At 41.4% G+C, this 27,345-nt stretch overlaps 1 protein-coding gene across 1 annotated transcript; it reads left to right on the forward strand.

Moving 5' to 3' along the window:
- The first annotated feature begins 309 nt into the window (after nucleotides 1-309).
- LOC140679236 (tRNA (uracil-5-)-methyltransferase homolog A-like) lies at nucleotides 310-26,787 on the forward strand. The gene is made up of 11 exons (XM_072914232.1): nucleotides 310-907; nucleotides 4,203-4,311; nucleotides 11,352-11,533; nucleotides 17,013-17,127; nucleotides 17,225-17,340; nucleotides 21,587-21,698; nucleotides 21,757-21,879; nucleotides 25,949-26,024; nucleotides 26,115-26,231; nucleotides 26,312-26,408; nucleotides 26,469-26,787. Exons 1-11 carry the CDS (start codon nucleotides 348-350, stop codon nucleotides 26,641-26,643), a joined length of 1,782 nt encoding a protein of 593 aa, XP_072770333.1. The 5' UTR covers nucleotides 310-347; the 3' UTR covers nucleotides 26,644-26,787.
- The last annotated feature ends 558 nt before the right edge of the window (nucleotides 26,788-27,345 follow it).

Raw genomic sequence — 27,345 nt, forward strand, 5'->3', positions numbered from 1 at the left:
CACTTGTTTCTCCAAATATTCAGTGTTTTATCGTTCATAGTTAATATTGTAAATCCCACATTCTTTATTTTCATGTACATTCTGGGTGTCTCATTCAGTAAAAGAAATAAAAGTTCCATTTAGTTTTTTAAGGCGGTCTGTTATAACGTTTTTAGCATTCAATCAGACATTGTGTGTTTTTGTATTAATGTTCCTAAAAATAAGATATACTGGCCCCCAGACATATGTTTTCCCCCAAATTTGGCCCCCGAGTCAAAATAATTGCCTAGGCCTGGTTTAGTGGGTGTTTCCCATAGTATTTTTTTGTTTTGTTGAGAAAATAATATTATTACTTTGTTAGCAGAGTCATGGAAGATTCTAGTAGCAGTGCGGTGACTGAAGCACCTACCCAGGAGCGTGCAGCCACAGATGATGTCAACACGACATCCGACCCCGGCATGTACGGTTACATCAAGCAGGACCTCTTCACCTCCGAGATCTTCAAAGTGGAGATCCAGAACCTTCCCAAGTTCATCGGCTTTAACGACCTGAAGAAGTTTCTGGCCAAGCACGGCCTGAACCCGCACAAAGTCAAGCTGTTGAGCAGGTTCGCCTTCGTCACCTTTAAGAACGAGGAGGAGCGCGACAAGGCCATGAAGATGGTGCACGGCATGCAGTGGAGGGGCCAGGTGTTGAGCGTCAGGCTGGCTAAGCCCAAAGCGGACCCCATTCAGAGGAAGAGGAAGCAGCAGCAGGAGGAGGGAGAAGGAGCAGGAGGGCAGCCTCCTGCCAAGCGAGCAGAAGGCGACGAGGAGGAGCTGAGTGTCCAAATTGCCAACGTGGTGACCCCTCTGTGGAATGTTCCTTATGAGGAGCAGCTGAAGAGGAAGCAGCAGGAGGCTGTGCGGGTTCTGCAGGGCTTGGCAAAGTGAGTACACGGGCACAAGTTTCAAACTTTAACTGACATCACAGAGGATATAATATGTCTTTCATGGGAAACTTCCATATTTGACCATTTTTAGGGCCCGCATGGCCCATTGCATAAGGACTCCCTTTGGGAGTCCTTAGGACCTATTGAATTTGTAAGGTTTTATTATTCTTTCTTTTTTCTTCCGCCGCCTCTTTGAGCACTAATTTGACCCACTTAACATGCTTCAAAACTCACCATATTTGACCCACACATCAGGACCTGCAAAAATTGCCTTTTAATAAAAAAAACGAACCCAAAAACTCAAAATTGCGCTCTAGCGCCCCCTAAAAAGAAAAAAAAACTAAGCTGCCTGTAACTCCCACTAGGGAGAGACATGAAACAAAAACCTCTATGTAGGTCTGACTTACACCTACCTTTCATAATTGTATATTCTCGGGCAAAAATCAACAGGAAGTTGGCAATTCCCCCTTCAAGACAAAAAAGTACTAAAAACAGTCACTTTTGCCTCTTTGAGCTATAATTTGACCCCCTTAACACGCTTCAAAACTCACCAAACTGAACACACACGTCAGGACTGGCTAAAATTGCGATCTAATGAAAAAACCTAACCCCAAATCTCAAAATTGCGCTCTACTGCAATTTTTTAATAAAACGCAAAAAAAACTGCTCCTCGGAAGAAAAAAATGACAAAACTGCCTGTAACTCCCACTGGGAAGGTCGGAGAGACATGAAACAAAAACCTCTATGTAGGTCTCACTTAGACCTACATTTCATAAATTGACAACCCCCAGCAAAAATCAACAGGAAGTTTGCTATTCCCCCTTCAAAACAAATTTTTTGTAAAAACCGGTCACCTTCCTTCAAAAACGAACTCCTCTGAGCGCGTTTGTCGTTTCGCCTTCAAACTAACACAGGAGAGAGATTGAACCCTTGTGATTACAATGACAGAAGCGCTTTTTTTCTAACTGCTCCGGTTTTGATTTTATGACCCTTTAAAGACCCGCTGCGCTGATGCTGCTGCGCTGCTGTTTTTTTAAGATGGCTGCTTAAAAGCAGGAAGCACCAACGTGCCCACACAATGCAGACAAGGTAGGTACACTAGACAAAAGTCTTGGGACACTTCAGACTAAAAGTAGACAAAAGTATTGGGACACTTATGACTATCACTGGACAAAAGTATTGGGACAGTTAGGACTAGCACCTGCCAAATACGCGGGCCCGACCAATGCTGCTTGCAGCTTTAATTACCACAGTTTTATCTCACGTGTAAAAAAAAAAAAAATCTTCTCCGCTCTGCCTCGGTAACACTCCGTTTTAGGGATTTCACGGTATGAACATTTCTTATCACGGTTATTATTAGAGATGTCCGATAATATCGGCCGATAAATGCTTTAAAATGTAATATCGGAAATTATGGGTATCGGTTTCAATAAGTAAAATGTATGACTTTTTAAAACGCCGCTGTGTACACGGACGTAGGGAGAAGTACAGAGCGCCAATAAACCTTAAAGGCACTGCCTTTGCGTGCCGGCCCAGTCACATAATATCTACGGCTTTTCACACACACAAGTGAATGCGATGCATACTTGGTCAACAGCCATACAGGTCACACTGAGGGTGGCCGTATAAACAAGTTTAACACTGTTACAAATATGCGCCACACTGTGAACCCACACCAAACAAGAATGACAAACACATTTCGGGAGAACATCCGCACCGTAACACAGCATAAACACAACAGAACAAATACCCAGAAGCCCTTGCAGCACTAACTCTTCCGGGACGGTACAATATACACCCTCCCCCACCTCAACCTCCTCATGCTCTCTCAGGGAGAGCATGTCCCAAATTCCAAGCTACTGTTTTGAGGCATGTTAAAAAAAAAAAATGCACTTTGTGACTTCAATAATAAATATGGCAGTGCCATGTTGGCATTTTTTTTCCATAACTTGAGTTGATTTATTTTGGAAAACCTTGTTACATTGTTTAATGCATCCAGCGGGGCATCACAACAAAATTAGGCAGAATAATGTGTTAATTCCAGGACTGTATATATCAGTATCGGTTAATATTAATAATAATAATAACTGGGATTTATATAGCGCTTTTCTAAGTACCCAAAGTCGCTTTACATGTAGATGTCGGTTGATATCGGAATCGGTAATTAAGATTTGGACAATATCGGAATATCGGCAAAAAAGCCATTATCGGACATCTCTAGTTATTATGACAAATTATCATGGTTATCATTAGTATTGCATAATTTTTAAATGTGCTCAAAATGTTCAAAAAGTACTTATACTGAAATATTTTAATTACGTTTTATTTGAAAGACAAATAACGCATTCATAATCCATCCATTTTCTACCGCTTGTCCCTTTTGGGGGGGGTGCTGGAGCCTATTCCAGCTGTATTCGGGCGGAAGGCGGGGTACACCCTGGACAAGTCGCCACCTCATTGCAGGGCCTACACAGAGACAGACAACATTCACACACTAGGGACCATTTAGTGTTGCCAATCAACCTATCCCCAGGTGCGTGTCTTTGGAGGTGGGAGGGGCCTATCCCCAGGTGCATGTCTTTGGAGGTGGGAGGGGCCTATCCCCAGGTGCATGTCTTTGGAGGTGGGAGGAAGCCGGAGTAACCGGAGGGAACCCACACAGTCACGGATTCAAAATGATATACTTTATAGGTGTAATATTATTGTAGATAACTGTTACATGTACCTTAAGTAGAAATTAAATGTGCATATAAAAGCAACATAAGCATTATTAACAGAGTAATATGGCAGAAACTAAATAACTTAAATAAATGGTGGCACAGGGGTTAGTGCATGTGCCTCACAATACGAAGGTCCTGAGTTCAATCCCGGGCTCGGGATCTTTCTGTGTGGAGTTTGCATGTTCTCCCCGTGACTGCGTGGGTTCCCTCCGGGTACTCCGGCTTCCTCCCACCTCCAAAGACATGCACCTGGGGATAGGCCCCTCCCACCTCCAAAGACATGCACCTGGGGATAGGTTGATTGGTAACACTAAATTGGCCCTAGTGTGTGAATGTTGTCTATCTGTGTTGGTCCTGTGATGACGTTAATCATTATACCGTTTACCGTTACATCCCTACTTGGTATAAAGGTGAAACACATATCTTTGCAGCCTGTAATAAATCCAGGCTTTTAAAAAAAATAAAAGCATGCCAATAAAACTGTACCGTTTTTGGGATAAAATCCCTTAATTTTCCAAAATGCAAATGTTGACAGGTGTGATATTCACTGCAACTTCTTCTTTTCCCATCAGAGAGATTGGCAAAACCAACAAAGGTATATTGCCTTGGCTCTTTGACATGAAAGGAAAATACAACAAAATGTGTTGTCCCCTGGAAACTATTCAGCCATCTCCTACACAGGTTTGTGTCACCACACACACACACACACACACACACACACACACACACACACACACACTACAGATCAGAAAATGCATACAACATTTTGCCCTAAATTAAGCATTTTTAAGCATGAAAAATGCGTAACTGAACTAAAAATATCAATACTACTGTAGTATTTGCCACTAGATGAGACCTAACCAATCAGAATGCTGTTCAGTATTGTGGCCACTGATTGGCTTAGCCTCAGGCACCTGCTCAGTGGCCTAGTGGTTAGAGTGTCCGCCCTGAGATGGGTAGGTCGTGAGTTCAAACCCCGGCCGAGTCATACCAAAGACTATAAAAATGGGAGCCATTACCTCCCTGCTTGGCACTCAGCATCAAGGGTTGGAATTGGGGGTTAAATCACCAAAAATGATTCCCGGGCACGGCCACCGCTGCAGCCCACTGCTCCCCTCACCTCCCAGGGGGTGAACAAGGGGGATGGGTCAAATGCAGAGAGTAATTTCGCCACACCTAGTGTGTGTGTGACAATCATTGGTACTTTAACTTTACTATCTTGGATTAAAATAATATAAAGGTGGTTAAAGGGTGTTAGTTCACGTCGGGAGGGCTTTCATAATGTTGAAAATTAGAAGGTAATAAATAGGTTTTTTAATACTCTTGCTATGCAAATGTTTCATTTCTAATTCATTCTTATTTCGTGGAGATTTATTTATTGCGGTCATGTTAACGATAAACGAGGGTTTAATGTACTCCAAAAATTGTTTTATTTGCAGAATGTGTACATATACCAGTGTTTCCCACAGGACAGGCATCTATTTGTGGTGGTGTGGTCGGGGGGTGGCGGCGGCGGCAGCGGCGATGACCAAGAAGAACGCGGAGTTGGAATATAATTACAACATTTTATGTACATATTTATATACAGATTTGAACAATTAGTTATTCACTGAAATATATATATTAATTGTGGTTCTTACAAAAAATATATCTTATAAAATATAAAAGCTAAAATGTCTCTTAAAGCTCTGCCCCTTTAATTAGTGCATACATCATCTGTGTGAAGGAGTGAACATCCAACATTAGAATTTATTACTAACGAGCAGAAGCGCTCTATGTACAGTGCCGTCTAACCTTAAGCGGCAGCAGCTCAACACATGCAGGGTTCAACGTTAAGGTTTTTTTCTACTTGCCCGACTTCTCAAATCTACTTGCCCCAATATTTTTACTTGTCCTGCCTAGGTTTTTTTCTGGCTGTGTAGTACTCATGGCTTAGATCTTACTAAAATCCTTCCCGTTGACTATTTACAACACTACAAAGTATTTATTATTATTATTATTATCTATAATTACATTTAAATGGCATTGCATACATGTAAAATTTAATGCTATTTCACATTATTTGACCAGTAGCAGTTACACTCATCTGAACAGGTCAGCCACCTGTTTAAAGCCCGATCACAGTTGAAATCTTGAAATGAAGGGCCTTTAATGGCCAAAACATTAACCTGGACAACATTTTAACAGCTGGTTGGCTCAGATTTTATTCTTTTCATTGCAGCAGTGGACAGTGGACAATTTAGCTTGAGTAATAATGTAGTATCTGAAGCACCGTCTCCACGTGTGTTTATTGACAACAGGGTTATAACCTGGACACGTTAGCTCGTCGATATGGTAACAGGTAGTGATGGGTTGATGAGGCTTCATGAAGCGTTTTGACACATTGCAAAACTGTATTGATACTGTGTCGATACTGTGTCACTAAATACTGACATCTGCTGGACATTAAAAATCCCTACAGGCAACCTATGGACCGACTCAACTGACACTGATTTTATGACCTAGTATATACAATAATATAAACCAAGTCATTGTATTTCATTTAGGATTATTTCATAACTTCATTTAAATAAAAATATATTTTTTTATCTTTTTTAGATACAGTCAATAAATAATGTGAACATGTATCATAACATGGAAATCTAAGAGAACGTGGTGTGAATGAGGATGCTTGTGGACCTGGAAATTATTTTTATTTTTTTACACATTTTTATTACAAAAAAAACCGTTTTTCCAACTTATTCAATTTTAGACGCTTTCTCTTCTTAGTTATTTCTCCGGCTGTAGAAAAGACCCGCTCACAGGGCACAGAGGAGGCGTCAGTGCGACACAGTTCGCGTATCGGTCACGTGACCAAAACAGCTCATGATCGGTCACGTGACTTTCTAAAAGCGGTACGCGCACTGACACAGGTTTTTGCCTTATGAGCTCGACGCATGCGCCGATGCATCGGTGTTGCCGGACCCATCACTATTAACACGTGACTGTTACTACGTGCGTCTGCCCCGGCCACCGAGTCAAACAGCGGCGGTGAAACGCTCGGTGAAATCGCGGATTAACGTTAAATATATGACGAGCCGCGAGCGATGCAGCTATAACCTATAACTATACCCTACATTATCCTCGTATTTTGATCTGGTCGGTCCGTTCTTCTTTTACTTTGTCGTCGTCTTCTTCTTCTGGCCCACCAGAAGATTTTGGCGGAGTTACAATGCATAGTAGGCTACCGCCACCTACTGCACCGGAGTTGTAACTACAAGCTCCATTCACAGACAGAGTCCCATTGCTTTTATGAGCGGTCGAGCGAGTCAAAAGCCGAAAAATCCATTTGTGGCGGGCCGCCACAAATAAATGAATGTGTGGGAAACACTGTATACCGGTCACTGCACAATTTCATGAAATCCAACAGTCACCAGTTTGATTGTTCAGTGTAGATTGCGTCGTGTGGGAGAGCGGTTTGCTGATATCAACGTTGTGAATGGAGTGGCCCATGGTGGGGGTGGGGTTACGGTATGGGCAGGCGTATGTTACGGACAACGAACACATGCGCATTTTATTGATGGCGTTTTGAATGCACAGAGATACCGTGACGAGATCCTGAGGCGCATTGTTCTGCCATTCACTGGAGACCATCACCTCATGTTGCAACATGACAATGTTGCATACCTGCCAACTACTCCGGTTTTCCCGTAATTAGTACGGTTTTCATCAACCTATTACGGGTTACGGTTGCAGTAATAAAAAATACGGTTTTTCATTAATTACAATTTTTTTTTTTTTTTAAGTTTTATTCACGAAATCGCGTAACAACAATGACAATCGATACTGCTTCCCGTAACTTCCTATCGAGCCATTCCGAATGCCATGCGCGAGGCTATTTATAGCACCGCTGCCAAGCACGAGGCACCTGTTGCCATTGTTTCCAAACGAGCGAACGATCATGGAATCAGCCGGAGAAAAATCGCAAACGAGTCTTAAACCGAAAAGAAAACTGCAGTCATTCCGTGAAGAATATTCAAAAGCCTATCCGGGAATAATTATCCGTTCCAAAAAGGGTGAAAACTACGCAAATTGCACCTTGTGCAGACAAGATTTTTCGATCGGACACGGAGGAATTCGCGATGTAAAAGACCACGTTGGGACAAAAAAACACAAGTCTAATGCCGTTGCTAGCGATACAAGTGGAAAACTTTTAACGTTTTTCGTCGCCCAAACAGATTCTTTGGATGTGATGAATGCCGAAGTTTTATTTACGGAGGCAATAATTGAGCATGGACTAGAATAAATTTGGATTTTAGCCACAAAAAGGTAATGACACCAATGTTATCTATCGGAATTGTTTAGTACTGTTATACTGTTAAAAGTGTTTATACTATTTATGCTTTCAAGTCCAAGTTGAAGAAATCTTGTTAAATGTTGACAGCATAACTACCAAAATACAGAAGTATGTCCTTAATATTTTTGCAGTGCTATTTCTGTTGAAAAGTTAAAATGATTACATTAGAGATGTGATGTGCCACTTTTCAAGTGTCTGATGGCTTAAATTAATTTTCATAAATTTTTCATATTTTGAATTCTTTTGAAAGGCTTACAAAAAAACTACATTTGAATTGTAATTCCATGCTATTGACAGGACTATTAATTTTAATGAAGTTAGCTTACCATGTTTACAGTATGATAATTGTGATAGAAATGTGAATTTTAGGCACAGAATATTTTTTACAATTGAACAAGGCAGTAGATTATACAAGCTTGGACAGAAAGTTAATGACACCAATTTTTTTTTTAATGGAATTGTTTAGTACTGTTTTACCATTTGTTTACTGTAAAAAGTGTTTATACTTTCAATTAACAAATTGAAGTCTTGTGAAAGGTTGACAGGATAACTGGCATTAACTGTCAAAATAATTTCAAACTATTGAAGTTAGCTTACAGAATAAACATGTCAATCAACCCATATGATTTTTGCTGTGATATTTTTGTTTTGAAAAGTCACTGTGACTGATAGAAAAGTGATGGTTTTAGCAACATTTTAACCTGTCTGAATGCTAATATTCATTTTGCGTCGGGGGCGAAGCTGAACCCACCACCAGGACTTTGTCCTGGACCTACCGGGGCCTGCGGCCCCTGGACCCTGGCTACTAGGTTTTTCTGATTTCAAAAGTTGGCAGGTATGATGTTGCAGGGATCTGTACACAATTCCTGGAAGCTGGAACTATCCCATTTCTTGCATGGCCAGCATACTCCCCGGACATGTCACCCATTGAGCATGTTGGGGATGCTGTGGATCGGCGTATACGACAGTTAAAGTTAAAGTACCAATGATTGTCACACACACACACTAAGTGTGGTGAAATTTGTACTCTGCATTTGCCCCATCCCCTTGATCACCCCCTGGGAGGTGAGGGGAGCAGTGGGCAGCAGGGGAATCAATTTTGGTGATTTAACCCCTAATTCCAACCCTTGATGCTGAGTGCCAAGCAGAGCGGTAATGGCTCCCATTTTATAGTCTTTGGTATGACTCTTTGGTATGACGCGGACACTCTAACCACTGAGTAGTGTTCTAGTTCCTGCCAATATCCAGCAACTTCACACAGCCATTGAAGAGTGGACCAACATTCCACAGGCCACAATCAACAATCTGATCAACTCTACGTGAAGGAGATGTGAGGAAAATGGTGGTCACACCAGATACTGACTGCTTTTTCCGACCTCCGCAAGAAACCAAAGCTGCACATTTCAGAGTAGACTTTTATTGTGGGCAGCCTAAGGCAATAATCATGCTGTTTAATCAGCATCTTGATAGGCCACACATGTAGGGTTGGATGGATTATCTTATGTTAGCAAATATGTGCTCAATTACCCAGATTCAGACAGATTTGTGAACAATATTTGAGAGGAATAGGTCTTTTTGTGTATATAGTATAAGTATTAGATCCTTGAGTTCAACTCCTGAAAATGGGAGCAAAAACAAAAGTTTTGCATTTTATTTTTGTTTAATTCATACTTGCCAACCTTGAGACCTCCGATTTCGGGGGGTGGGGCGGGGGGCGTGGTTAAGATATATATATATATATATATATATAAGAAATACTTGACTTTCAGTTAATTCTAGCTATATATAGATATATATATAAATAAAATAAATACTTGAATTTCAGTGTTCATTTACAAACTACAACTCACAAATACTTAAGAGTTAGGTTCCACCATCAGAATGTGTACTTAAACTTAAAAAGATCACATGGATATTATTCAGTGAGTTGATTCACCAAAACTAACCTGTTATACAGGAGGAAAAAGCACACCGGACGTTTCAATTGTTCACACACTGGTCGCGCTCATCAGAATGACAAGACACTTCCGGTCTGCAGGTGATAGCATTCAATTAGGAAGAAATGCCCTACTGCCCCCTACTGACCAATGTGAATACTGATAAATGTGTAATGACAGCTCCAAAAACGAATTCAAACCACAAAATAAAATAAATAAATCAACACAAAAATGTGACACATTATGGGTGGGTCACATATGCATGTACAGTAGATGGCAGTATTGTCCTGTTTAAAAGTGTCACAACATTGCTCTTTACGGTAGACACTGTAGTTGTGTGTTGTCAACACGTCACTCAGGTCCGCCTGCATTTCGGGAGTTTTTCGGGAGAAAATTTGTCCCGGGAGGTTTTCGGGAGAGGCGCTGAATTTCGGGAGTCTCCCGGAAAATCCGGGAGGGTTGGCAAGTATGGTTTAATTTATGTACTGGATCGGTTCGCAGCCGAGTGTGAAGCGACTGGGATGAAAATCAGCACCTCCAAGTCCGAGTCCATGGTTCTCGCCCGGAAAATGGTGGAGTGCCATCTCCGGGTTGGGGAGGAGACCCTGCCCCAAGTGGAGGAGTTCAAGTACCTCGGAGTCTTGTTCACGAGTGAGGGAAGAGTGGATGGTGAGGTCGACAGGCGGATCGGTGCGGCGTCTTCAGTAATGCGGACGCTGTATCGATCAGTTGTGGTGAAGAAGGAGCTGAGCCGGAAGGCAAAGCTCTCAATTTACCGGTCGATCTACGTTCCCATCCTCACCTATGGTCATGAGCTTTGGGTTATGACCCAAAGGACAAGATCACGGGTAAAAGCGGACGAAATGAGTTTCCTCCGCCGGGTGGCGGGGCTCTCCCTTAGAGATAGGGTGAGAAGCTCTGTCATTCGGGAGGAGCTCAAAGTAAAGCCGCTGCTCCTCCACATGGAGAGGAGCCAGATGAGGTGGTTCAGGATGCCAACCGAACGCCTCCCTCGAGAGGTGTTTAGGGCATGTCCAACCGGTAGGAGGCCACGGGGAAGACCCAGGACACGTTGGGTAGACTATGTCTCTCGGCTGGCCTGGGAACGCCTCGGAATCCCCCGGGAAGAGCTGGACGAAGTGGCTGGGGAGAGGGAAGTCTGGGCTTCTCTGCTTAGGCTGCTGCCCCCGAGACCCGACCTCGGATAAGCGAAAGAAGATGGATGGATATGTCTGTGTATTTAAAGTCCTGTGCACTCCATGTATTAGTTACACTCATTAAAAGATGAACTAAATCAACAGATTATGAATCTAGGCTTTTTCCCCCTAATCGATTAATTGTTGCAGCCCTAAAGACCACTAAATGATTTTCAGTTGATTATGAAAAAATGACATTTCAGTTCAACATATTTAAATCGAGTGATGTCCAACCTCTGCTTACCCTGACAGAGCAACTACAGAAACAAGTGTGAATTCCTCGTCTCCATGGGCGCAGACGGGGAAGATAAGACGGTCGGTTTCCGCTTGGGGAAATACAAAGGTGGTTCTTGTGCCGTTGTGGGCCCGGAGAAAGCGTGCCACGTCTCAGACGAGGCTAAGAAAGTTGTCCACGTCTTTCAGAAGTTTATCAGGTTTGTAAAATCCTCCGACCGGTATGCTTTGAAGGGGTCTCGTCCCGCTCATTTTATCTTTGAAAATATATGTGCACTTCAGTATTTGTGTCAAAATCTCATTGTGTAGATGGTAAATATGCCTTCTTCTGTTGGACGACATGTTCAAATTGACCTATGTTGCAATTAATCAGGAGCAATACAAGTGTGAATCAGGATCAAATACATAGGCCTACAGTATAAATAACATTAATGGAGGTATGGTTGCACGATATAGATATGATATAAATATGGTGGATGATAAAGGTTTTTATACTCTCATAATAGTGCATGTTGATGACACATTGTAGCTGTTTCCCACAAATTTGACAGCAACAAGCGGATGACCGCATCAACTGTAGCATTATTGCTAACGGCTAAGGTCTCTCTACAAGCAAAGCTTTGATTGATTGATTGAGACTTTTATTAGTAGGTTGCACAGTGAAGTACATATTCCGTACAATTGACCACTAAATGGTAACACCCCAATAAGTTTTTCAACTTGTTTAAGTCGGGGTCCACTTAAATTGATTCATAATACAGATATATACTATCATCATAATACAGTCATCACATTGAATTATTTACAATCCGGGTGTGGAGAGGGGCGTTGGGTTGTTATTATCAGTCATCAACAATTGAGGACAGAGAGAGAGAGAGAGGAGAGAGAGGAGAGAGAGAGAGAGAGATGAGAGAGAGAGAGAGAGAGAGAGAGAGGAGAGAGAGAGAGAGAGAGAGGAGAGAGAGAAGGAGAGAGAGAGAGAGAGAGAGAGAGAGAGAGAGAGAGAGAGAGAGAGAGAGAGAGAGAGAGAGAGAGAGAGAGAGAGAGAGAGAGAGAGAGAGAGAGAGAGAAGAGAGAAGAGAGAGAGAGAGAGAGAGAGAGAGAGAGAGAGAGAGAGAGAGAGAGAGAGAGAGAGAGAGAGAGAGAGAGAGAGAGAGAGAGAGAGAGAGAGAGAGAGAGAGAGAGAGAGAGAGAGAGAGAGAGAGGAGAGAGAGAGAGAGAGAGAGAGAGAGAGGGACGGCGGCGGCGTCCACAATGTACACGAACATGACGTGACAATCGACAATGTCCCACGAAGAAGGATAAAAACAAAGTAGATGCGGGAAATATCGCCTCAAAGGAAGACGTGAAACTGCTACAGGAAAATACCAAAACAAGAGGAAAAGCCACCAAAATAGGAGCGCAAGACAAGAAGTAAAACACTACACACAGGAACGACTTTTTACTGTCAACTGAGTTTCGCTTTTTAATGATTTCTGCTGGTGGTGTGCCGCCGCATTTTTTTCCATCCATCTTCTTCCGCTTATCCATCTTCTTCCGCTTATCCGAGGTCGGGTCGCGGGGGCAGCAGCCTAAGCAGGGAAGCCCAGACTTCCCTCTCCCCAGCCACTTCGTCCAGCTCTTCCTGTGGGACCCCGAGGCGTTCCCAGGCCAGCCGGGAGTCATAGTCTCCCAACGTGTCCTGGGTTTTCCCCGCGGCCTCCTACCGGTCGGACGTGCCCTAAACACATCCCTAGGGAGGCGTTCGGGTGGCATCCTGACCAGATGCCCGAACCACCTCATCTGGCTCCTCTCCATGTGGAGGAGCAGCGGCTTTACTTTGAGCTCCCCCCGGATGGCAGAGCTTCTCACCCTATCTCTAAGGGAGAGCCCCGCCACCCGGCGGAGGAAACTCATTTCGGCCGCTTGTACCCGTGATCTTGTCCTTTCGGTCATAACCCAAAGCTCATGACCATAGGTGAGGATGGGAACGTAGATCGACCGGTAAATTGAGAGCTTTGCCTTCCGGCTCAGCTCCTTCTTCACCACAACGGATCGATACGGCGTCCGCATTACTGAAGACGCCGCACCGATCTCATGATCCACTCTTCCCTCACTCGTGAACAAGACTCCGAGGTACTTGAACTCCTCCACTTGAGGCGAGATCTCCTCCCCAACCCGGAGATGGCACTCCACCCTTTTCCGGGCGAGAACCATGGACTCGGACTTGGAGGTGCTGATTCTCATCCCAGTCGCTTCACACTCGGCTGCGAACCGATCCAGTGAGAGCTGAAGATCCTGGCCAGATGAAGCCATCAGGACCACATCATCTGCAAATAGCAGAGACCTAATCCTGCAGCCACCAAACCGGATCCCCTCAACGCCTTGACTGCGCCTAGAAATTCTGTCCATAAAGGTTATGAACAGAATGGGTGACAAAGGGCAGCCTTGGCGGAGTCCAACCCTCACTGGAAACGTGTCCGACTTACTGCCGGCAATGCAGACCAAGCTCTGACACTGATCATACAGGGAGCGGACCGCCACAATCAGACAGTCCGATACCCCATACTCTCTGAGCACTCCCCACAGGACTTCCCGAGGGACACGGTCGAATGCCTTCTCCAAGTCCACAAAACACATGTAGACTGGTTGGGCAAACTCCCATGCACCCTCAAGGACCCTGCCGAGAGTATAGAGCTGGTCCACAGTTCCACGATCAGGACGAAAACCACACTGTTCCTCCTGAATCCGAGGTTCGACTATCCGGCGTAGCCTCCTCTCCAGTACACCTGAATAGACCTTACTGGGAAGGCTGAGGAGTGTGATCCCACGATAGTTAGAGCACACCCTCCGGTTCCCCTTCTTAAATAGAGGAACCACCACCCCGGTCTGCCAATCCAGAGGTACCGCCCCCGATGTCCACGCGATGCTGCAGAGTCTTGTCAACCAAGACAGCCCCACAGCATCCAGAGCCTTAAGGAACTCCGGGCGGATCTCATCTACCCCCGGGGCCTTGCCGCAAAAAAAAGGTTGAAAAACACTGCTCTAGGGGCATATATGCTAACCACAAGCTAGAGCTTGTGTACAAATATCGACAGTAACTATACAAAGTATATGATCGATACTATAGTGGTATGACCTTTATTTTTTATGAATCAGAGATTTTGTCGATTTTATAGCTTACAATCTTGAGAAATAAAGTCCCTGTACACAGGAGGACTTTAAAGGCAAAAACCAGAGCTAATTGTAGGAAATAATGTAAAATATTGAATTGATAATTATTCCGCAAACCTGTGGTTTTGTCTGATTACAGTTGTGATCAAATATCAAATAATTCAATGATTTTGAAAATGTTACAATAAGTATCAGCAATGATATGACCAATACTGCCCGTGTAACGACTTGGTATCGTATTGACACCCAAATTTGTAGTAGCGCCCAAAACTAATGCATACCTGCCAACTACTCCGGTTTTCCCGTAATTAGTACGGTTTTCATCAACCTATTCCGGGTTACGGTTGCAGTGATAAAAAATACGTTTTTTCATTAATTAAAAAAATATATTTAAAAAAAAGTTTTATTCACGAAATCGCGTAACAACAATGACAATCGACACTGCTTCCCGTAACTTCCTATCGAGCAATTCCGAATGCCATGCGCGAGGCTATTTATAGCACCGCTGCCAAGCACGAGGCACCAGTTGTATGGCGTCACATTAGTGCCAAAAATCCGAGCGCATAAAAACTGTTATCGCGCGCTGATTCTCCACTTCGTGCGCGCGCGCGACCCCATTTTGCGCGCGCGTGGTGCCTTTTAGCCCGCGCGCGGTGCCTTTCTGCGCGCTCTCTGTGTACTCCTGGCATTTCTCCTCGCGCTGTCATGTTTCTTTTTGGCACTTTGGGGGCGGGTATGCTTAGACGGCCCCTCCTTTCTGATTGGTCAGGCGAAAAACGCTGAAAAAGTTCAGAGCCAATCAGAAGTATAGCAGGGCGGGTCATCGTCAATATGTATCAAGATTTACAGAGGAAGAAGTGGATAAAAAAATGTCGCGCGCTGATGAAGGTTATTTCATAGCACATAAACACAATACAGGGTAATACAAAATGTGACCCAAATAAATAATAAGACAACAAACACCATAATCACATCTTTCAGCCAGAACTGGTCCACCAGCAATAACATCCAACCATAACATTATTTTATATTTTCACTTCTTCTTGAACATTTGTTTTCTAATTTATGGAATTTCTTTTGATTCAGCCATAAAATTAATGAAATAATCTTTGAATTTTGTTTTTAAAATGTTAAAAATAGCTTTTAATAATGTATTCTGAAACAGTTTAAAATAATCAGAGAACTGACTAACACTGACCCTACACAACTATGTTGCACAATTAAGTCATTTTTTTTTAAAGCGAAAGAGGTCATTTCAACAGGTACAGCATCCTATGTCATATCTACATGTAATAAGATTTGTATCAAGGCAAACCGTTTGTAAATTGGTCGAAAATCGAGCAAGTTATGGTAATTTAAGTAGTACATGTACCATTGACATCAATGTAATGATTGAGGCTAGATGTCTGAAGTAAGATGGCTACAACGTTGCTACACTGGAGAATGATTGGTCATATGAAAAATGCTCACAGCCAATCAGAAAGAAGGGGCCGTCTAAGCATACCCGCCCCCAAAGTGCCAAAAAGAAACATGACAGCGCGAGGAGAGATGCCAGGAGTACACAGAGAGCGTGCAGAAAGGCGTCGCGCGCGCGCGCAAAATGGTGTCGCGCGCGCGCACGAAGTGGAGAATCAGCGCGCGATAACAGTTTTTATGCGCTCGGATTTTTGGCACTAATGTGACGCCATACAGTTGCCATTGTTTCCAAACGAGCGAACGATCATGCAATCAGCCGGAGAAAAATCGCAAACGAGTCTTAAACCGAAAAGAAAACTGCAGTCATTCCGTGAAGAATATTCAAAAGCCTATCCGGGAATAATTATCCGTTCCAAAAAGGGTGAAAACTACGCGAATTGCACCTTGTGCAGACAAGATTTTTCGATCGGACACGGAGGAATTAGCGATGTAAAAGACCACGTTGGGACAAAAAAACACAAGTCTAATGCCGTTGCTAGCGATACAAGTGGAAAACTTTCAACGTTTTTCGTCGCCCAAACAGTGATGGTTTTAGCAACATTTTAACCTGTCTGAATGCTAATAATCATTTTGCGTCGGGGGGCTTCGCCTGAACCCCCCACCAGGACTTTGTCCTGGACCTACCGGGGCCTGTGGCCCCTGGACCCTGGCTACTAGGTTTTTCTGATTTCAAAAGTTGGCAGGTATGCTAATGTAAAGTATCGAAAGAACAGAAGAATAAGTGATTATTACATTTGAAGAGAAGTGTACTTATAATCGTTACAACAGAAAGTATCCAGATATTAGCAAGTAGATCAATAATAGTTGTGAGAAAATAATACAACTGGAAATGATGTACTGGTAATGTTTCCGCGTATTATTATTATTTACGTACCAAATACCGGTTATATGTTGTGATACATATCTTTATCGTAGGAGGCTGCAATATAAAGTATATTGCAATACAGATTTTAGGCCACAAGTGGAGGTGGTAATGTTCACATATCATACTTTGTTTCTTCTTACGGCAATTAGACGTATTAATCAAGTTGATGTCAATTGATGGGATAGGTCGACACCTTACACCGTCTACAGTCCTGAAACATATGAAGGGCACTGGAAGCAGCTGACTGTTCGGACCACCAGGACCAAACAAGCCATGGCAATGGCCTTCTTTAACCCTCAGGTAAACAAACACCCAGTGTTGCTTAGAACGCAGTTACTTTTATCAGCATTTATGTAGCGTCAGAACCTGGACGACTTCTCGCACTTTTTCATTCCAGAAACTTGAAGAAACAGAACTGGATGTGTTAAAGAGCTCCATGAAGAAATACTTCACAGATGGAGAGGGCAAAGACAGCGGAATAACCTCTCTTTACTTTGTCAGAGAGGGTCAAAGGTAAGAAGACAAATATTTTACAGTGTTAACTCGGGGTGTAACGGTACACAAACATTTCGGTTCGGTACGTACCTCGGTTTAGAGGTCACGGTTCGGTTCATTTTCGGTACAGTAAGAAAACAACAAAATATACATTTTTGGGTTATTTATTTACCAAATTTGCAAAATCTTCCACCAAAAATATTTTTCTTAGTGTAATATTTGATGTGAAGTAATGGGAACCTTGGATAGGTCAATAATTCATAATAACATTGATTTTGATTCAATATTATGTTTTGAGCAATGACAGTTTGAAAAAAAAAAAAAACAGCTTTGTTTTATTAGTCAACATTGCAACTTTTTCTAAATTACATTTCACCTTTAAGCTTTTTTGTTTCACTTTTGTTATGTTTTTGTTTATTTTAATAGTATTTTTAGAATGTGCCGTGGGCCTTTTAAAACATTAGCTGTGGGCCGCAAATGGCCTCCGGGGCACACTTTTGACACCCCTGCTATAGATAATAAAAAATTAAATGTGATAAATCTATGGATAAAAAGCAGAGCCTGGCGACGCATGCGCGTTTATCATAACTCTCTCTCTCTCTCTGTCTCTGCCCCTCCCTCACCAATGCTGCTGTTTGTTTTGTTTTTAACCCCTTCTTAACCCTGAACGTACATTGAAAATACACGCAACCCTAACTCAAAATGCCGGACATTTGAGGCATTTAAGAAACTCCGCCCTGACAGCTCCGCAAAAGAGGACATGTCCGGTGAAAAGAGGACGTATGGTCAGTCTATCGTAGCCCGTTAGCTGCTAGCATGCCGTGTGTTGTGCCTCGGTGTGCATTGTTTAAACAACGTGCGTTACGCTACTTAATATGTCCGTGTGGAAACTCGTTCGGTACACTTCCGAACCGAACCCCCGTACCGAAACGGTTCAATACAAATACACGTAAAGATGCATCAATAATTGTTTATTACTCTAATCATGATTATTATTATTATTATTATCGGCGGTCACTCGAACGAGTATGACGATCCTCCTGGTAGGGGTGTATCCCTTTATGGAGGATGCCTGTGCGTGACTTTGTTTTACGTGGGGAGACTGGTGCACAGACAGTCACCACACGATCCTTGACAGAATCGGGTCAGGGTCCAGTGGCATGGGATCCAAGACGACTGGGGACCCTTTTCTGCTGCAGCCTTCTTCCACCATTGTGGTAGACCTTAAATCTGCACTTTAACGTCATGCCCAAGACACATATGTATATATGTTATATATGTATATTACAACTTTATAGATGTATAGTACAACTTTTGATAGGAAGTCACCATCTGTTATAGTACATTAATGCACATTCATGAACATATCAAATGTTAATGTGCCAAATTGTAGCAAAAGGCTCATTTCGATCTGTTTGACCTCAGGACCCAACTTTTCCACTACAGAGGTGACCTGGGGACCACTCCAATATTAACACTGAATGAGTACTCTTACTCTTGATTTTGATCATATTCAATAAAATAGAACATCTAACCTACTTACAGTTAACTACCTTTGTTAATCACAAATATTATTAATTTAACAAATCAATCATAGGCTTAGGTCAGGCTGATTAGAAAAATACATTTACACACAATATGTATTATCCATCCATCCACTTTCCACCGCTCGTCCCGCTGGGGCCGCAGGATGAGCCTAAGATGACAAACCCCTAATACACATTATAAACAAGCTGTTCTGCCAGAGAATAAGAAGACAAAGCAGGAGGGATCATTGTTGGCAAAGATTAATCGATTAAATTGATTAGAAAAAGCTTCGAAATCTACCGTATTTTTCCGAGTATAAGTCTCACCGGCCGAAAATGCATAATAAAGAAGGGAAAAAACAAATATAAGTCGCACTGGAGTATAAGTTGCATCTTTTGGGGAAATTTATTTGATAAAAGCCAACACCAAGAATAGACATTTGAAAGGCAATTTAAAATAAATCAAGAATAGTGAACAACAGGCTAAATAAGTGTACGTTATATGAGGCATAAATAACCAACTGGTATGTTAACGTAACATATTATGGTAAGAGTCATTCAAATAACTATAACATATAGAACATGCTATACGTTTACCAAACAATCTGTCACTCCTAATCGCTAAATCCCATGCAATCTTATACGTCTAGTCTCTTACGTGAATGAGATCAATAATATTATTTGATATTTTACGCTAATGTGTTAATAATTTCACGTATAAGTCGCACCCCCGGCCAAACTATGAAAAAAAACTGCGACTAATAGTCCGAAAAATACGGTAATATGCATTGAGGCTATAAAGTGCATTTTATCCGAACAAACTAATAAATAAGATTCCTCGATTACTAAGATAATCGATAGCTAAGGCCCTCGTTGCCAATTTACCAAATAATCAAGACATTCTGACAAAAAAGGAGACCAGCTCCAAATATAGTTTAGTCTTTCAGCAGCTCTGACATGAAAGAAGGTATGGCTCTTCTTAAAAAGGCTTAGTGGCCACATGCGTGGACAGCACCTTTTAGCTCTCATTTCCAAAATTGTGTACACCAGGGGTGCTCACACTTTTTCTGCAGGCGAGCTACTTTTCAATTGATCAAGTCGTGGGGATCTACCTCATTCATATATATAATTTATATTTACTTATTTATGAAATATATGTTTTTGTTAACAAGTTAAAGGTGTTTAATGATAATGCAAGCACGTTTAACACATATAGTTAATATTGTTAATAAATTAAAGGTGTTTAATGATAATGCAAGAATGTTTAATACATATAGTTAATATTGTTAATAAATTAAAGGTGTTTAATGATAATACAAGTATGTTTAATACATATAGTTAATATTGTTAACAAGTTAAAGGTGTTTAAAGATAATGCAAGCATGTTTAATACATATAATTAATATTGTTAACAAGTTAAAGGTGTTTAATGATAATACAAGCATGTTTAATACATATAGTTAATATTATTAATAAGTTAAAGGTGTTTAATGATAATACAAGCATATTTAACACATATAGTTAATATTGTTAATAAGTTAAAGATGTTTAAAGATAATGCAGGCATGTTTAACACATATAGTTAATATTGTTAACAAGTTAAAGGTGGTTAAAGATAATACAAGCATGTTTAACACATATAGATTCCTTTCTTTCATGAAGACAAGAATATAAGTTGGTGTATTACCTGATTCTGATGACTTGCATTGATTGGAATCAGACAGTGGTGCTAAAAACGTCCGCATTTTCGAATGGAGGAGAAAAAAAGTCCTCCTTTCTGTCCAATACCACATGAAAGTGGTTGGTTTTTGGCATCTTATTTGCCCAGCTTCCGTACTCCTTTGTATACACTTTACAAGAAATACATTGTTGGCAAACTCTGTAGCTTGCTAGCTTGTGCACGCCAGCTTTCTGAGACTCGTTTTGTTAGCGCAACTGTGCAGTCGGTCTTTGGAGTTTTGACGACAGGTACGGACGGCGCCAGAGTCTGTTGAAATAAAGTGTTTCTCGCCTTCCAGTCGGTAATTTTAATGAGCTGGCAGCAGCCAGCGTCATCTCAGAAGACCCTCGGGTGCTGTGAATGTCAATCAAGTGACGAAAGTGACGTCATAGTGAAGATTTATGATCGCTCATTTTTAGGACTATTTTTTTAATGCCTGGCTGGTGATCGACTGACACACCCTCCGAGATCGACCGGTAGCTCGCGATCGACGTAATGAGCACCCCTGGTGTACACTACTGAATTGGGGTCTTGTGGACACTTATACTGCCATCTGGTGGTGTCAGAAGAGTATAACATATAATGGAATTTGGAATAAAAGTGTACAAATAAGAATTAGCATGTCACTAAACATGAAGTACACGTTTTGTTACTTATGGATTAAGTACATCATATCAAAATATGATTCTTAGTTTTTATTCTAATTAGGGTCCAATGAGCTCAAATAGCAAAGAGAAATAAAAAAAAGCATGTAAGCAAACAGCTTAAGAGGTTAACGAGCAGCGGGTGGCACCCTCACCCTTCTAAAAACACGGGTGGCTCAGTTGTTTCAAACAATGGGCAAAAAAGGTAGCCACAGTAGAAAGGTCATTTGCATCTCAAAATAGATTTTTTTTAATGTTTTCTATTTACTTTTTGCAAATGTGTTGTGGCCAATTATGTAAACTGCCAATTTGACCAGGATCAATGGTCAGGTGACGCTCATAAAATGTTCATTACATTTATTTTCCCACCAAAGACAATCCCCTAACGCTGAAGACTTGCCATGTGAGCTGGTGCTCGGAGACCACTGCATTCACGAGGAACTCCTCGGTCTACAATTCAGAATATCTCCTCATTCTTTCTTTCAGGTAAGAAACTATGCCCCGAATGACTCCCCAAAGTGTTTCTCAAAATCCTGTTTGATAGGTGAATACTGCGGGAGCAGAGGTTCTGTACTCAGCGGTGGGGGAATGGGCCCAATTGGATGAGAGCAGCACAGTTTTGGACGTGTGCTGCGGGACTGGAACTATTGGCATCTCTCTGGCTAAGGTATGTCAAACTGAAAGTGGTGGCACATGATTGGTGGTCACTACAGTGTGCAACTTGTTCAAAGTCTTAGGAGTTAGGCCATGTCCACACGGATGGTTTCCAAAAACGCATATCCGAGGTTAAAAGGGTCTCCATCCACACGAGTGTAGTTTCAAAGCGGTCTTTGTCCACACGCAATCGCAATGCAAATTTTTTTTTTTTTATGGTACCACATTTTATCATGGTGTCTGTGTCTGACAATTCCCCCTTCAGATCTTCTAAAAAGATCTGAAGGGGGAATTGTCGGAGGCGGATATTTACATATATCTGAATTTAAGTTGTACTTCTTTCATTTCTTAGTCATATTTGAACACAGCTCGTGTTTTCCATTTATTCTCTTGATGCTCTGTCAGCAAGTATACTGTGTGTGTTAACCTTGAGTTCTTTGGAATGTGTTGTGACTAGCATTTTGTTATGGCTAGGGAGGGGGAAGGAAAGAGAGGTTTTTGGCGTTGGGAAGAGAGACCATTTTGGGGAGGCGCAAGAGAATGTTCTATGGTTAGACTGGTCTCAATCAAAATGTATATTGGCAAAGCTTTGAGAATATACAAGAAAATACCTATTCTGTCTCTGGTGGTTTTTCAACTCAGCTTTAAGTGTCGGAAAGAACTTGGGAGCGAATTGTGACTTGAATTCCCTGGGAGGAACAACTGGTCCAAAACGCAACAGTTGCCAAAATAAAATTAAACAGCAGTACTGTAATTCTATTTACAGAAACATCCATCCATTTTCTACCGCTTATTCCTTTCGGGGTCGCGGGGGGCGCTGGAGCCTATCTCAGCTACAATCGGGCGGAAGGCGGGGTACACCCTGGACAAGTCGCCACCTCATCGCAGGGCATTTACAGAAACATGTTGTTAAAATAATAATAATAATGGAAAAAAACCCACTATAGATTTTATAGTACAATATTTTACCGGCAACTAAGCTGCCAGTTTTTTTGTGTAAAAAACAGTGGTAAAATCGGCAGACTTTAAAAAAAAAATTTAATTAAAAAATATATTAATTCATAGACAAATTCATTAAGTATTTACTGTTAATTTTTTTTTTTTAAATAAATAATAAAATAAGATAATTTACTGTTACAAGCGGCCCTCTACTGGCAGCCACGACTGCGGTGTGGCCCTCAATGAAAACAAGTTCGACACCACTGGTCTGGTGGGACAGGCCAAAGTTAAGTCGGAGAAAATGCAGTCCTTTATAAATTATTTAATGTTTCTCTCCAGCCCCGGTATCAAATGCGTCACGGACCGGTACCGGTCCCTGGACCGGTACCGGTCCCTGGACCGGTGGTTGGGGACCACTGCTCTACACTGCAAAAAGTCAGTGTTCAAAAACAAGAAAAAAAAATACAAAAATGAGGGGTATTTTATTTGAACTAAGCAAAATTATCTGCCAATAGAACAAGAACATTTGGCTTGTCAAGACTTTCCAAAACAAGTAAAATTAGCTAACCTCAATGAACCCAAAAATACTTAAAATAAGTATATTCTCACTAATAACAAGTGCACTTTTCTTGGTAGAAAATACCTTTTTGCTCAATATGTTGAAAAATATTCTTAAATGAAGTAAATGCTAGTGCCATTATCTTGACATAATGATATGCGCTCAGCTTTACATTTCTTGAAACCAGCAAACTTATGAACTGAACCGAGGTACGTACCGAACCGAGATTTTTGTGTACCGTTACACCCCTAGTATATTATCATACTTTCCAAACATGTTTTTGTCTAAATAAAAATACTTAACTTTACAACAAACTGACAATAAATTTTATGTTGTTCTTTACAGCATATTACTGTAAATTGATTAAAAAAAAAGTAGCAATTTTTCTACGGTTGTTGGTTTTTAACAACGTAAATGCTAAATTGCCAGAGTAAAAAAAATGTTTTTCCATGAACAATATGTTGTAAATTTAAGACAAAAATTCTGGCAACTAAGCTGCCAGCTTTTTCCGTAAAAAACAAAACAGTGGTACTGTTTGTATATTTACAGTAAAATGTTGTACAAAAATGGAAAACAATTTTTTGTAATTGTAACATTTTGACTGTAAAATCGACAAGTCTACCTAAAACAATTTATATAATTAATAATGAAATCCAGAGGCAAATTCATACATTTGCTGTTACAAGCGGACTTCAATGCAAACCAGTTTGACATCCCTGATCTAGAGTAATACAAATCCTGAAGTTATAATTAATGCATTACAGAGCAGTGTTTCCCACAGGACAGGCATCTATTTGTGGTGGTGTGGTCGGGGGGCGGGGGGTGACGGCGGCAGCGGCGATGACCAAGAAGAACGCGGAGTTGGAATATAAGTACAACACTTTATGTACATATTTAGCTCATTAAAATTACCGACAGGAAGGCGAGAAACACTTTATTTCAACAGACTCTGGCGCCGTACCTGTCGTCAAAACTCCAAAGACCGACTGCACAGTTGCGCTAACAAAATAAGAGTCTCAGAAAGCTGGCGTGCACAAGCTCGCAAGCTACGGAGTTTGCCGACAATGTATTTCTTGTAAAGTGTATACAAAGGAGTACAGAAGCTGGACAAATAAGATGCCAAAAACCAACCACTTTCATGTGGTATTGGACAGAAAGGAGGACTTTTTTTCTCCTCCATTCGAAAATGCGGACGTTATCAGCACCACTGTCTGATTCCTATCAATGCAAGTCATCACAATCAGGTAATACACCAACTTATATTCTTGTCTTCATGAAAGAAAGGAATCTATATGTGTTAAACATGCTTGTATTATTTTTAAACACCTTTAACTTGTTAACAATATTAACTATATGTGTTAAACATGCTTGTATTGTCATTAAACACCTTTAACTTGTTAACAATATTAACTATATGTATTAAACATACTTGTATTGTCATTAAACACCTTTAACTTGTTAACTATATTAACTATATGTATTAAACATACTTGTATTATCATTAAACACCTTTAATTGATTAACAATATGTGTTAAACATGCTTGTATTATCTTTAAACACCTTTAACTTGTTAACAATATTAACTATATGTATTAAACATACTTGTATTATCATTAAACACCTTTAATTTATTAACAATATTAACTATATGTGTTAAACATGCTTGCATTATCATTAAACACCTTTAACTTGTTAACAAAAACATATATTTCATAAATAAGTAAATATAAATGATATATATGAATGAGGTAGATCCCCACGACTTGATCAATTGAAAAGTAGCTCGCCTGCAGAAAAAGTGTGAGCACCCCTGAGTTACACCCATCTGAACAGGTCAGCCACCTGTTTAAAGACCGATCACAGTTGAAATCTTGAAATGAAGGGCCTTTAATGGCCAAAACATTAACCTGGACAACAGTTTAACAGCTGGTTGGCTCAGATTTGATTCTTTTCATTGCATTCACATGCTGCAGTGGACAATTTAGCTTCATTATTAATGCAGTATCTGAAGCACCGTCTCCACGTGTGTTCATTGACAACAGGGTTATAACCTGGACACGTTAGCTCGTCGGTATGGTAACACGTGACGTGACAACAGCGGCGGTGTTAATGAAGCAGCGTCAGGCTGCTCACCGTGAGTGAAACGCTCGGTGAAATCGCGGATTAACGTTAAATATATGACGAGCCGTGAGCGATGCAGCTATAACTTATCTACCTACAACCTATATTACCCTCGTATTTTGATCCGGTCGGTCCGTTCTTTTACTCCGCCGTCTTCTTCTTCTTCTTCTGGCCCACCAGGTGAATGAAGTGCTATTGGCGGAGTTACAATGCATAGTAGGCTACCGCCACCTGTAACTACAAGGTACATTCACAGACAGAGTCCCATTGCTTTTATGAGCGGTCGAGCGAGTCAAAAGCCGAAAAATCAATTTCTGGCGGACGTAATTCTTTTGTGGCGGGCCGCCACAAATAAATGAATGTGTGGGAAACACTGCAGAGTTAAAGTAGCTATCTTTGTGAAACCACACAGTCAGGCTATGGCAAGTATTGACATTAAATTGCATATTTTCATGTCTGCAGAGGGTCAAGAAGGTTATTGGCATCGAGCTGTGCCAGGCGGCAGTGGAAGACGGCAAAGCCAACACAAAACTTAACGGTAACGTCCCTCATCTATGATTGCTGTATGTATGGTGTTTTACAACGGGCAGGTGTGCATTTTCTTACTTGAAGTTCCATCTTCCTCAAGGTCTTAGTAACGTCGAGTTCCACTGCGGAAAAGCTGAAGACATGTTGCCCAACATTCTGGGCGCTCTGGTGTCCCCCAGCATCACAGCCATTGTAGATCCACCAAGGGCGGGATTACGTGAGTTCAAAAACACAAAGGCCTGTAAAAACATTCCCGTCATCTCGGTTAGCTGTAAGCAGATACCGTCCTAAATGTAGATTCCAAGGTGATACTCGCCATCAGGAGAGCGGCGCATCTGAAGAAGCTGATTTACGTGTCGTGCAACGCCAAGGCAGCTATGAATAACTTCATTGAGTGAGTTAACATTTTCATGCACCTGAACCACATTTTTGATGACAATTCAATCCTCTTCAGCCTGTGCAGGGCGCCCTCTAACAGAGTCCACGGAGCACCGTTCCGCCCTGTTCGAGCCATGGCTGTGGACATGTTTCCTCAGACGATGCACTTTGAGATGGTTCTTCTCTTTGAGAGGGAAAGCACCTCCCAGCAGCAGACCAATCATCCGGAACAAAAGGTCTGTTCATCTTAGAAATGGCTTCATGTGTGGACAAGACAGTCTCATTAAAGAATTATTCATGTATTGTAGATTTAAGTCTTTTTAATGATTTACCATCCAAATGATTTTTCCCTTTTGTTATGCTGTTATGCCTAATGATATACTTCTTTTGGAATAAAATCATATTATTTCAAAACTACCTGTGAAGTTTTTTGTTCTTTTTAGATCAATATCAAGGTTTTCTATACATTTGTGATGGCACCTGGCTCATTAACACACACATGGAGAGTGTGAATGTCACCATAACTGCTGTTACACATCATACGCAAGATTATGTGTTGCCAACTTAGCCACTTTGGAATATTCACATTCTGAGTCTTTCAAAAACGTGACTAGCGACCAGAGGTGGGTAGCATACCTGCCAACTACTCCGGTTTTCCCGTAATTAGTACGGTTTTCATCAACCTATTCCGGGTTATGGTTGCAGTGATAAAAAATACGGTTTTTCATTAATTAAATTTTTTTTTTTTTTTTTAAGTTTTATTCACGAAATCGCGTAACAACAATGACAATCGACACTGCTCCCCGTAACTTCCTATCGAGCCATTCCGAATGCCATGCGCTAGGCTATTTATAGCACCGCTGCCAAGCACGAGGCACCAGTTGCCATTGTTTCCAAACGAGCGAACGATCATGGAATCAGCCGGAGAAAAATCGCAAACGAGTCTTAAACCG

Source organism: Nerophis lumbriciformis, linkage group LG12, assembly GCF_033978685.3.
Source record: "Nerophis lumbriciformis linkage group LG12, RoL_Nlum_v2.1, whole genome shotgun sequence".
In the NCBI taxonomy this organism is placed as follows: Eukaryota; Metazoa; Chordata; class Actinopteri; order Syngnathiformes; family Syngnathidae; genus Nerophis; species Nerophis lumbriciformis.